This window comes from Falco rusticolus, chromosome 1 (genome assembly GCF_015220075.1).
Source record: "Falco rusticolus isolate bFalRus1 chromosome 1, bFalRus1.pri, whole genome shotgun sequence".
NCBI lineage: Eukaryota > Metazoa > Chordata > Aves > Falconiformes > Falconidae > Falco > Falco rusticolus.
In genome coordinates, this window is record NC_051187.1 from 68946217 (window position 1) to 68959959 (window position 13743).

General features: G+C 42.3%; 1 protein-coding gene across 1 annotated transcript in view; it reads left to right on the forward strand.

Annotated features, from left to right (window-relative positions):
• SCFD2 (sec1 family domain containing 2) overlaps positions 1-13743 on the forward strand; it is a 199777-nt gene that overhangs the window by 171130 nt on the left and 14904 nt on the right. The window contains exon 7 of the mRNA XM_037393632.1: positions 13270-13415. Coding sequence (XP_037249529.1) covers positions 13270-13415 — 146 coding nt within the window. The remainder of the gene's footprint in view (positions 1-13269; positions 13416-13743) is intronic.

The following is a 13743-nucleotide window of genomic DNA, read 5'->3' on the forward strand; positions in this document are numbered from 1 at the left end:
GTGGTCTCGAGCCGCAGCACCTCTGAGCTGCACTTGCCCAGTCCCCCAGTGGTGAACAGCATTGGGCTGCCACGGATCAGCCTTATGGCAGATTTGCTGCTGTCAGTCCTTCAGACTTGACTGGTCACTTTGCTAATGTCTCTGTTTCCTAAACAAAACAAAACAGAAAATCCAGTTAATTTTGAAATTACATGTCCTCTTTCATTTTTGGGCAGGCACAATTTAATGAAAAGATCCCTATGTTTCTGCCATATGCTTGAAGCGTAAATCACGTTATCCTTATTCTTTTGGCCAGAATAAATAAACAGGTATTGACACTTGACTACAAGATTATGAGTGTTTTTCATTATTTCTTTTTCCTGGAAACATTAACATTTTATATGAAATGGAAATGACTACAGATCCCAAGCATTTTATATCAGTTGTTTTTTCTTCACCAGTGCATATAACATTTTTGATTTGTTTTAAAGACAAAAAACGTTAATTCCTGAGTGCTTAAAAAACATTCTAGACCAACTCTGCAAGCCATTGAATTGTTTGTTAGTTAAAATAGCATGAGTATTTTTGAATTTAAACCAGAGTTTAACGCTAATTCAACAAGGCACTTAAGCACTGGCCTAAGTTCATCCCATCACACCTTTTAAGTTGAACGTGTGTTTATGTTTTCTGCTGAACTGAGGCCTCTGCCAGCATCTTTTTTTATCTATTGTACATATTATGAATTATTATCTGTTTTATGAATAAGAGTTTATTCCACTTAATAGTCTAGGATATTTCCTCCCTCTGTACGCTTGTAGTGCTGATGATTTTCTTCACTGACTGATACTTGCCATCTGCACTGCAGCATGCTTTCTAGTTAATAGACAATAAAAAGAATAAAAATTAGCATTAATTGTATAATTTTGTATTATTTGTAGTCTGGGATCTGCTGGTCTTGGTAGTGGCCAGCTGCAACATCCATATACTGAGAGGAAGGGGCAGATTGGCACACGGTGTCATTGTTCATCCTTTGGAAACAAATAGTTGTTTTATATAGATGTTGGTCCATCTTCCCACGGTAGGGTTCCCTTCTCTCCTCTTTCAGATCCTTTCTGCAGCCTCACTTCTTTTATTTTGCTTTTCACCCAAAGTATGTGTTAGGCACTCTGTATCTTGTCTTTTCTATAGTATTAACTTCAATTTTAAAATTAACTTAAAGTGGGATAATTCATGCAGTGCTTTCTTTTTAACTTGCATTTTTTAATTGCTTGTTTATTGGTCTTTCTTCCCATGCATTTTGCTTGGTCATCTTTCCTTGTTTATCTGCAGGTTGTTAGGTGTTTGGACTGGGCTGTATTCTGATGATCTCTGCAAAGTGCAGTGGACAGTTTCAATGGATGTTGAGTTCATATACACTCTTATAAGGGTAGATGAACATAAGAAAACTTCTAAGTCACTGTTAGCTGTGTTCATAAAGAAAGAATTCTGTGGAGGTAATTTTTATGGGATGTTATTCACACTGAGATGTGAAATATTCCCGAAACAAGAAGAGTTACCTTTTGAGAGAGTACTCCAGCCACAATTTCAAATTAAATAGTTTTACAGCAGGTGATGAAAAATATAAATGGCCACTTAAAACCAAAGCTGAAGAGAGACATTTTCCAAGACCTCTCCTGTTTTATTTCTGACTCCAAATGTAATACTGGGTTTCCATAGATATTTCCATTAGATTCATGAAAAGCAAATGCCTCTGCAAAATACGGTTTTCCTAGTCTTATCAGAGACATGATGCTTATTCCAAACAACATAATCACCCATGCTGTAGGCTAAACCATCATCTACCTTTTTATCTAGACACAAAGCATTCTAATCAAACGCTGGTACGGTAGCAGACAGTACAGCTTGCTTTTGTACTAGAACTCAGTTGTTCATGATTCATAGCTTCGAAAACTGACTCAGGCATCCCAAGCCCACGTGTACAACAAAGTGCTTTATAGATAGAAGGTTAGCTGTACAAATGGTGGAAGTTTTTCTCTGTGTATTCTGCAGAGAAAGATCTGAAACACATTAACGTCACATCAGGTCATTTGTTCAGCAGATCAACACTGTGACTCACCAGAGACAGGGGTTTGTCTTCAGAGGGTCTGCTGAGTACACAGCATGCAATACAATTGAGTTGGTAACACAAAATGGATGCTCTGCATGGATTGAATCACACATGCTCCTTGCCATGGTCACCACTGGTTGTGGTGGAAAGGCTTGAGAGGGCTGTTTTCAGGAGAAGCAGCATCACGAACAGAAAAATGTATAATATGGTCCTTGCCCAGTACAACTCCTGATCTCCAGCAGAGCATCACAAGCCACGTTTCTTTGGTTTTCAGCATCATTAACATTTTCACACCCTGCAGGCAGCTTTGTGCTACATTTGGGGAGGCAGAGCATGTCACAATTATTGCAGTACTGGTGGAAGGAAGGGAGAAAGTCTTGTGTGATCTGCCAGGTAGGAAACTGTTCTCTCTAATGCACTGGCAGGTGCTTGATAGTATAGAAAAAGGGGAACCCTTCCTTCCCCCTCCTGACACATGTAGTCCCTGGGAGATGTGCTGCTTAACTGTGTTTTCTGATCAGCTTGTGCCCAGCTTGCCACAGCAAGTCATCCTTGTCGATCCTTCAGCAAACCTGCTCCGAACTGAGGCTGGAGTTCAGTTTTCATTTAGGCAGTAGCAGCATCTGATGTAGCTAAGTCAGAGGTCCTGTGGGCACGTGGTACCAGCAGCTCCTGCCCAAAGGGACTGACACTTGGAAGAGATTATCAAGTATGTGAAAGCAAGTATTACAATTTCCCATGCAATTTCCAGACATAGGTGTTGCAGCCAGCTGGCAATTAGATGTGTGCAGGTAAGTGCCGTCGCTCAGAGGCTGTGTTGAGCTGAGTAGGATCTCGTGCAAGGGCAGTGGTGTACCCCTAAATGCTTGGTGCCAGTGTGAAGTACCCAGCTTCCTAAATTCAGGACTCAGCTTGTGCCTGAGTTGCAGGGTGGTGATTTACAAGATCATCCACCTACCAGTTTGTGGCCACAAACTTGCTAAGTCTTGTTTAAAATTTAGCCACAAAATGGGAATATTCACCCGTGGTGTCACTGACATGTACTGTGAATATACGTATCACTGACAGTGTCAGCAAAATGCGTTTTGAAAAAGGCAGCCCTGTAAGATACTGAATTGAAATTTGAATTAAAAATCACCAGAGGAATTACCATGAACTGTCCACTTAAGCTGGATGTTACTTTTGCTTACAATCACTTTGCATATTTTATTTAAAAATGAATGACTTGCCTGTAGTAACAGTAGAGTAGTAGAACTTCTCTTTCTTGGGAAGTTGAGATGCTAAAATAAGGTTGAGGGTATTCTGGCTGGATTTCAGTCGGACTTCACACATGAATGCTTTCTGTAATAAGGATTTCAGAAGCATGATGCAGCTTGAACGAGATATTTTTCTTCTAAAGTTGCAGTGAAGCTGTAAACTCTAATATCATAGGTTAACTTCAGAGAGTTTATTGCTGTACATTTTGTGTTAGGTCATAATTACACTGAGCGTGACATTTAGTGTTTCTTTCATTTCTCTTCCAGTTGGGTAGCGTGGCACTAGCCAAATAGTACATAACGTATGTCAAGATTGGTGTGCCATTTGTCAGATTTTCACACTTGAATTTCAAATATTACAAGAACTGGAAATCTATGATATTTGCATTTATCTGACAGCTCCATTTCTTAACTGCCATGAACTTTGTAAACTTGCTACAGTGTATTTCTCCTTGCTGTTAGCATCAAAACTGTCATAGCAGTGTAGATTAACACAGCATTGGCATTTAGCTTTTTCATCCAGTCTCTCCTGGAAAATAACCTTCTAGTGTTTCGGCTAACACTTAATCCTTTTGTATTTTAATTTTAGAAGGTGAGCTATGTCATTTCTTAAGGGAAACTGTTCTGAGCATAGTTGTGAATTTAAAGCAAAAGGTACTTAAGGGACATACCAAAATTCTGTTAATTTGAGTAAGGAGGAAAAATTAAAGTTGCAATTATTACTGAATCTATCGTTATTATTTTTATCTATCATTAAACAGAGCAGCCTAAATGGCTATTATCTTTGTCAGTTTTCAGATAGCTCCTCACCTACTGCATAGCATACTGGGTCAAAAGGCCTTTTTGAACAAATAATTATACATAGCATTAAAATGTCATTATTTTTGTCTTCCTGTTAAAAATATTTTCTTCCTTCAGTAGCTGATAGATTACAACTATTACTTTTAATTGTGATACTATGTTTCTATACATTCACGTTATTGTATAATAATATGTGTAATATAAACGTGTATAATATAAACTTCCCTAGTTTAAGGATACCATGAGATCTGGTTTGGCTCAGAACTTAAACTGGGAAAGAAAAAAGTCTCTTGGTCATTTCTCCATTACCATCATTCTTAGATCCATGAGTTGAAATAGTTTCATGCATTTTTAAAATTTTGAGGTAGGACTGTTGTTTTCAGAAGGAAGCATTTTCCAGTCATGTCTGCAAGCCTGACTTAGCAGTATGAGAGGCATACAAGCAAATCGAACTGTGAATGCAAAAAAACGTTGATTGCATTCATTTCCATTGGCGTAGCTAAAAAAAAAAAAAAAAAAGGAAAAATCAAATAAAAATACTGACTTATTTCACTTTGTTGTTGTTTTAAAAGTATGATTCCTTGTGACCAACATAAAGAAGAGAAGTTTTGGAAAAATAAGGACATTTAAGTTTCTTGCCATGTTTCCCTGAGATTTCCCTCTGAGGCCAAAAGAGGGAAGAATCAAGACACCCATGCACAGAGCATCCTGGCTCCCGTGGACTTCTCTGTGCGCTTCAACCCTGCTCTGCTGCTTCACAGTGCAGAGTCAAGAGGCCTTCAGGGTGTTTCTTTGTGAAGGGTTTTAAACACAGTTGCTTAAAAACACTTTTCTTTGCATGTGTTTTTCCTCAGCCCAGGTGGTGTGAAGTGCCATGTGAGCAGTGCCGTCTGAGCGTAGGCAAGGCTGTAACCCAACAAAGGCTTGTCCGGCTCCAGGTGTCTTTCACACAAGGGCAGCTTGCAGGTTCTTGGAGAAAGGAAGACAGGGCTCTTATGTCCTGAGTTAGAAAAGGCAGTGGCAGGGTCCCATCCATTCTGAAGGCCAACAGCTGTGCTATTTCACGTATGCAACGTGTCCTCTGTCCTGGCGCACACTGGCCAAGGAGGCTTTGTTGTACTGGTAGTACTGGCTGCCTGACCTGCTGCTACCTGGACACAAACCATGGCCCTCTTCCCCAGGCACTGGTTGTCCTTCATGTGCCTGATACCCCTTGGAACACCTTGCAGAGTAGGTGAGAGGCAGCAGATCCAAGGGTGAAACTTCACACCGTCACTGAAAGGTGTTGGCTGATGTGTGGATAGCAAGAAAGTCCTTGATGGGAGCAAACATCTGTCCTTGCCAAAGTGCAGCCACCAGTCTGAAGGCAAAAGGAAGGTAGCTGAGAATTACTTGCAAAAGACTGAGGACATTTGATCGTATAAGTCCTAGGGTGGTATGTTCATAAAGGTCTATATCATTTAGTAAAACCTGGAGTTTTACTGAGTTCTTGCAAGAACATTATTGGGAGGCCTTATTAAACTCACAGAGCATTTACCATAACTTTATTAACATGTGTGGTTTTTTAATTAAAGTATGGACTACTTGAGGGAGCAACTGAATGGTTCCCTAATGAATTTGTTACATTAATTTCCTTCAGAAAGCATATCTGAACCTAACTTAAATTGCTCCTGCAATTAATTTATGCAATTTATTCTAGTAAGTGCTGTAGTTTTTCCCTGTAATTGTTCACTTAATTGACAGGTTTAATTTCATGTAACATGAGAGCCAGCAGTACTGCGCTTGCAGTGCTTCATAAAAGTTGATATTAGATGTTGTGCTGTTGGGTTTTGGCAAGAAGGCGGCAATAAAATATTCCCGTAAAATAGAAATGTCCAAGTAACAGATATTGAGGCCAAAATTTTCTTTTTAAAAATTACTCTCCAAAGGTAGGTCTTAAATCCATATTTAATCATGTAGGTAAGTGGCCAGATTTTTTACATGTGCAGCTTTAGATCCAGCAGAGTACCTTGCCACATGGGCTGTGCGTCCCTTGCACGCCAAAGAGCACTTTCCAGAAGAAGTTCAAAGTCTTGAGGCCAACATGCTTTCCAAGCACACCATGGGCTCCTGCCATCCCTCCCCAGTGAGCTCCAGGTTTGCAGGATGTGTCCCTATATACAGTAGACTTCAGATATGTGTTAAACTGCCCGTGGACATGTACATGTGTGATCTCTGGATGCTCGGCACTGCTAAAGTTTGGATGCTTATTTAAAAGCTGAAGTGGAGAGTTAGGATTCTAAATGTAGTTACTCTTTAAAAAAACATCCTTGGCTTTTCTTTCAAATGGGAGATGTTTGCCGTGATGAAAACAAACTACAACTTGTACCTTTCCTGGTCACAATACTAGCTTCCATGGTTTCCTTGGTGGATCAGGCCCTTCCTCCTCCCATCACAGACACCACTTCTGTACCATCACTGTGTGGTGCTGGTGACTGCCCTGGAGCATCCCTGCACGCTGCTGTGTTTTCATTTTCCATGTGCCAATCAGATAATAAATGACATTTATAGAAACACAGAGCTGACCTTCTCCGTTTTGTGGCTTTTCAGATAATCACTTTGATTTATTCTGAAGTTTCAGACTTCAGCTGGAGCCCTACAGCGACCCTCTGTGTGAACTTCGGTTTTCAAATAGGTTCAAATCAGATGTCACTAATAATTGAGGGAGAAAACATTCTGCTTTGATTTTTAACACTGTATACATTTTCTCTCTCTTCTCTAATGTTTTTTCCCATATGCTGCTATTCTTTGCTTTCCTCCTCCCCTCAGTTTATCTTTCTGCCTGCTAGCGTTTGCAATCTGTTATTCAGTGCTGTGTGGACTGTCAGAAGGGCTGATCAAGCCCAGGGCTGGGAAACCCGCGTTCCTGCTCTGGCTGTGATGCTAACCTCTTGGATGCCCTGGAGGAGTTTCAGCCTCTTCGCCTCTGGTACACAAATAACTTGCCTCTCCCCAGGGAGGGCCATGGGGATGGAGTGGTTTCACAGCAGTGTGGTCCAAGCTGAATTCAGCCTCCCAGATGCAGTGAAGGGCTGAGGCGTGACTGGGGCAAGGGACCATCGCAGAAAGTGGGGAGGGAAGAGGGAGGGTGAGAAAAGGAGTTGAATCAGGACAACAGCTTAGAAATCTGCTGCGGTGGCTGGCAGGGGATGAGGCAAGAGCGTCCAGAGGCTGTGGGCAGGGCCAGGTTCTCTCTGCACCTCTGCACCTGCCCCTTCCCCAGCTGATGAGCTTCTGCCCCTCCATGCCAGCAGCACCAACACACTGCTTTGCTAGGGCTTCAGTGAAATGGACCTGTTATTTTTTTTATAGCTTTCATATATTTCTTTACTAAGGTTTCTTGGGATTTTAATTTACCTCTGAACACCAAATACCATTTTGAAAAATCTTCCAGCATCTCTCCTGATACCCCTCTTTTCCTCTAATCCAATCCGTAGTACCCAAATCACTTGCTGATGTCAGAAAAGCCAGCCCTGTTTTGAACTCAGCCCACTGTAGTGTTGAGCTGCCCTTCAGCATTCCAGGTTGCCTGGCGGCTTGCTCCTTGCTGGGAGCTGCCAGCAGCACAGACATGGCTGGCTGGGATGTGGAGGGCTGATCAAGCATGGAGCAGGACCCTCTCCATCCCCAGGGGCTGAGACAGGCCATGTGCTGCGGGGAAGCTGTCATAGGCACAGCTGTGTCTGTCCCCTCTGGATGCTCTTTTCTCAAGGGCTGGAGAACACACCTTTCTTCTGTAACCTGCCAAACTGAAATGCAGTCAATTCTGATTTTTCACCTTCTGCTGATGTTGCTATTGGGAATGACAGATGTCTTATATTCTGGCCTGTCCTTCCTTATCCTACAGCATCACACTCACCAGCTTCCCTCTCACATGCAGTGGGAGAGCACAATTTAATATAAATCAGATTTAAGAATAAGATTCAAATGCGTGGCAGAATCCATCAGGAAGAAAGGCAAGAGGAGAATCACACAAATTTCATGCTAGTTTTTTACACTTTTTTTTTTTTTCCTTTGCAAAAAGCAGCCATGGTCTGTGTAACCATATCCTTTCATACCTACTTTTTCATAGCCATCTTAATGCATAAATATATCAAAACTATTACAAAACATATGGCTCTGGGTATACATACGTATGCTTTTAGGTTTATCTAATAGAAGAAGAAAGGCCCCCATTGCTATGCTATCATCTGAAGTATAAAAATAGAAGATTTTCATTAGTTTAATGTCATAGTGCTGTATTTTGAGTTCTGACCCTCAAGGCACCCTGTATCTCTGTCTTTCACTGACAAGCAAATTAACTCTGCATATCTAGAAAATAGCATGCATAATGCAATCCTGCTGCTGGATTTTCTCTTCTTTGAAGTACCAGTTGTCTGGTTTAGCCTGTGCTTCAGCGTGTGCATCTAAAACAGCTTGGCTACTCTGCCAGCTCCATTTCAGGGTTTGCAGGGTTTACATTGATTTATTTCTGTAAATGGGCTATCGAGAGAGCCTAAGTTAATACCAATAAAACAGACTAAATGTGAACTTTAAGCTTTCCTAAATTTTTAACTTTGTAAGAATCGTAGCCTGTCAGTGATGTCTCAGAAGTATCAAAGACCTTCACAAGGTGTTAATAATTATCTGCTTTAGAGAAAGAACAAGTTTGTTTATAATGCCTGGACCACATACCAAGAGAGACAAAGCACAGTGAAAGGTTTTCTGATACACAGGTCTGAAATTCTCATTTGTTGCATTCAGGGGGGGAATCATCAATCACATAGCACTTTCTAGATCTCATGGATTCACAACGTCTGTGTTCTTTTCTTAAAGTATCTTCCTTCTGGTTTCAGAAGTCAGTAGAAAAGCTGGTCCAGTTTGCTTTCTGGGTCACTCCAGACTGTAGAGAAGAGCATCTCCATTCTGCTTTTGTCAAGCTCCTTGTGAAAGTGGACTGTTCTGGTATTAATGGTTATGATGTATAGCTTAAGAGGAGATGTGCTTTGTCTGATGAAAAAGATCAAAAGCAGGTCAAAAATAAGGGCCAGGAGTCTCATCCTGTTAAGTGCTGAATGCAGCTCCTGACAGTCTCACTCTCCTCAAATTCAGCACAAGTGGGTAGAAGCAAACCAGAAGCAATAACAGTGAGGTCGGGCACCGATTACCACAAAACTACATTGTATTCTTCATGGGAGATCATCAAGATCTCAGATAGGTGCTTGAAAATCCATAGTCCCATGCTGGTTAGTGGTGATTTTCTTTTTTCCACAAAGTCTGACAGGAAACCCCAAAATTTCATTTAAATACCTTTTCCCATTTATAAGAGGGCTTGGGTTTCAAAGGAATTCCTTCAGCATGCTCTCTGAATGCCATTTAACTTCCCATGAAAAAACAGTAATGGGAAGAGTTGTTTTAATTAGCACATGAGCTGTGCAAAGGCTAATGTATTCCACCTCTTCATTGTTGTAAAAGGAGCAGATTTCTTGGTAGCATGAAGCGAGCAGAGAAGAGGAATTGTGTTCTGCTCTCCATCCACACACACAGCCTCATTCAGGGGGAAGGTGAGAACGGGAGGTGATTTGTAGCTGTCTGCCATTTGTACAGCACAAGCTTCTGTTGTTCTCCAGGCTGGAGAGAACACCGGCTCCCCTCTTCAAACCTACTGCAGTGCGACAGGTAGGCAGCAGCCTTCAGAGAACCTCAGATTTTGTTACTTAATTTCAACAATAAAGGATTGCAAAGAAAAGTTATTTTTTAATTCACGTTTTAAAAAAAGAACAACTGGATGTCAGGCTGGAAAAAGAGAGCCATGACTTCCCCAGGCATGACACTTCTTGATCAGAAGTCCCAAGGAAGCCACATTTTAGAGATATCTTTGAAAGTATGCCTCTTTTCCCTCCATCTGGTCAGCCTTAAACTGGCACTGGACCAGAGCTTTGACTCCCAGTGCCCCCGTGTCCCAAACTGGGTCCAGCACCATGCGCTGCCATGGAGACTGGACGCACACATGAGCCCCTGCTCCAGTTCTCGACATACTCTCCAGTCTGCCGGGAGGCACAGCTGGGCACAGCCCAGTGCACCAAGCTCCTGGCCTCTCATTGTGGTTCAGGGGGCGGTGATGAAGCAGCGTGGCCTGTTAAACAGATGGTAAGGGTGAATGATTTCATGGCCTCCTGCAGCCCAGGCGTGTGTCAGCACAAGCTGTAAAGGAAAGCCTGAGCTCCAGACAGCATTTCCCTGGCAGTGAGGCTGGAGCAGTGAATGATGTTACAGAGGCTGCATTTCGCCAAGAAATTGCTCACAAGAAGGTTGATCCAGTAACAAAAAGCAAAGTGAGGTGCGCTGGGCCAGACAAGGTGAGGAACATCTCGGGGGCTTCCAGCCACAAAGCCAGACCGTGTGCACTGCAGACTGTCCTGCAGTTCCAGAAGTGTGAAGTGACAAGCTGGTTTGAAACAACTTGGCGAAAAGGCTCTCGTAAAAATAGAGACAGAAAGAGAAGTAATGCCAACAGGAGAAGGAAACAAGTATATCTTTTCATGAGGAAAATAACTGTAGGGCCAAAACAAAAGGCTTTTAAATGGTCCAAGAAAATAAACAATTAAGAAAAAAAGAAGAGCATGCAAAGCAAAGCAAACCTGACGTGATTTTTGCCTTGTCTGAACTTGTTCAACGTGGGGGACTTGGTTCGCTAGCGAAAGGGAACACTGCAGAGGTGGCTTGGCCAAAAGCAATGGCTTTTGCTGACAGAGTGTTGAAGAGAGGACAAAGAAAATGCCACTACTTATATTAGATGGGAGCTAATGTGGCTAAAACAGAGAAAGCTTGTTTCTCAGGAAGAACAAAGATCTAGTTAATACGATAATGAGATATGGGTCTTCATTTTAATTTTAATTTGCAAAATGCTTTATAAATGTTAACTTTTGAATATGCACAGCCTCTGGGTTGGAAGCTACCAGGGACTACCCTGTTTGCCATTCCTGTTTTCCAATGGGCATGGTAAAAGCACACCGACAGTGTAAGATCTCTGAATATTTTACCTGTGCTAGTGATAGATATAAACCAGGACTTGTTACCTCAGACTTTATTTCTTGACCTCATCTGTCCAGGAGGTGTTCATTTTCACTTTTTTCAGCTGTTGGACACCATGGCCTTGCATATGAGCTGCACAAGATCACTTGCAGGAGCCATCTCTCTGATTTCGGGAACACCAGTGGAGTGGGGTAACGAGCTGCAGAGTGGGGGTTGTGTTCAGGGCTTTCACTGACAACACACAGGCCCCTCAACCAAATTAAAAACTAAGCTTTGGTTAATCAGGGTATCAGAGCATGCAGATCTTGCAGTACACACGTAACAACAGAAATACTTCTGTAAGTTATTTTGCACTCATTTAGAAAAAATTAATAGTTTCAAGAAACCATCCAAAAATGTACGTGTCTGCCTTAGAATTATAACATGGGGGTCACTGAGGCCTAGTTCATGTTCACTTCGTTGCTTTGTGGGTTATAATGGCATAAATCCTCAGCAGCTTGGTTTGATGTAGTCCTGCAGAAGTACAGTCATTATATCTGTTCAGCTGCACCAGCTGGGGATGTGACTTGGAGCCTTTCAACAAATAATTTTCAGTCAAATGAAACCTCAGTGTCTGGTAGGAATAGTTTCTAAATTTTACAGATATATATATACTACCATCTGGTAGGAATAGTTTCAGACCTCTGTAAGTGTGTGTGTATGTGCAGATACATATATTCTGCTGTACAGGATGCAAAGATGTGAAAGTGATCCAGATTAGCCATTACCAATTCCCTGTAAATTTTAAAAGTGCCGCCTTTTTTGTTGTTTCTTTAGTGCATAAGGATTCTGTCCTCTAGTTGTAGAGGAAAGTTTGTTCAGAGTCCCTTCACCCCAAAATCCAGGTTCCTTCATGACAGTTTGGATGTCTGTTTTCAGTGCCAGGCTCGGCTGGTGCGGCGCGATGCAAGCCAGTGGGTTCCGGGACCTGCGGAGAGACCCCATCCTCTCAGCAGGATTCTGCACCTGTAGAGAGGTTTGCCAGTGCAGGGCCAATTGTGGAACCATGGGATGGACACACAAACCACTACAGCACCATCCACCGGGGAAGACCCTGGCAATAAGCAGGAGTGATTGTGTGTTGGTGTGTGCATGTGGCAAGAAGGGTTATTTTGTGATGGATCTTCTGCCACAGGGACGAGGAGCCAAACAAGAAGAGAGGCAGGCAGAGATGTCAAAAGGTACAGAGCTGTGTTGACAGGGCCATACAAATACCAGGTGACCCAGTTATCTCTCACTTGGCTAATTCTCATCCACAGGTCAGCTGAGAAAGCATTTTTTCAATGCTTTGTGCAGTATGGCCCTGTGGTGAGGGAGATGCAGCCAGGGCTTAGAATTTCTCTTTGCCAAGGTGCTGCCTGGCCGCCTGGAGAGACCTTTTACATGGGCCTGTAAATGGTGTTTGGCTTCAGTGGAAGATAAGCAGTGTAGCTTATCAGAAGTGCTTTGGAAAAACTAGTAACTGTGCCACTCTGAGGGTTAAGGACTTTCGTATGGCAATGCAGACCTTTCCAATGTGCAGCTATTACTTCCGCTGTATTTAGCACAGATTCTTCCCATTTTTCTAGTTGCAAAGGTAGAAAATGCATTTGGAGCGCAGCGGGCTGCCAGCCAGGGCCTGGGTACAGTGCCTGAGGAGCAATTCCCCTCTTCATGGCTGTTTTGTCCCAAGGAGACCAGCAAACCAGTTGGTTCCTCTCCATTTGGGGCTCTTCTTCGGGGCACGGGATCTTGTGTTTGCTGTGGAAAGCAAAACATACCTTGCACTGATGAAATTGCTGTATGATTTTGGTTACAAATGTGGTTAGAGAGATACCGCTCACTTTCCTTGCTGTCTAGCATTTGTGCCTTCTTGCTTAGCTACAGAGACTCATGCCACACTAAGGACATGCTGTCTGACAAGCCCCTGAGTTTCTAGAATACGTGATGAAACTAATTTAAAATTTCCTCACAGTTATCATTTTCCTACTGCTTATTATCAAAACACTTGAAAGTTTTTCACTCACTCAGCTCCGTGTTTCTTGATTTCTTTAGGCTGTGACTCGTCACTGAACCTGACGTCCCAGAAAGCCACAGATGCAGTGGACAATATCTTTCGGTCCCTCAGGGATATTGCCAGAGCTCGAATGCACATGAAGCAGTTTAATTCCATACATAATCCCGGCAGCAACACCCACCAGGCAAGTGTATCTTTCTTTCCTCTGTGTATGTTACTTCTCTAGCATGCTGTCAACATTACAGCACTGATTTTGTTGATGTGCTAAGCCTATATATGTTCTGCCCATGTGGAAGACATTTAAATACAGATTTTATAATTGATCTAATCATCAAGAACTTCCTCAAGTCCTTCATCCAAGCTCAGGCATATCCATGTTAATGTCAACGAAGAACTGTCTGAGGAATAAATTTGGGATTTGCTCTGCAGCACTGATACAACATAAATGCCTGTGAAAGGCAGGGCTAGGTGGAGACGGTTCTGAACTAAGTCTTGTCATGGCTTAGCAAAGC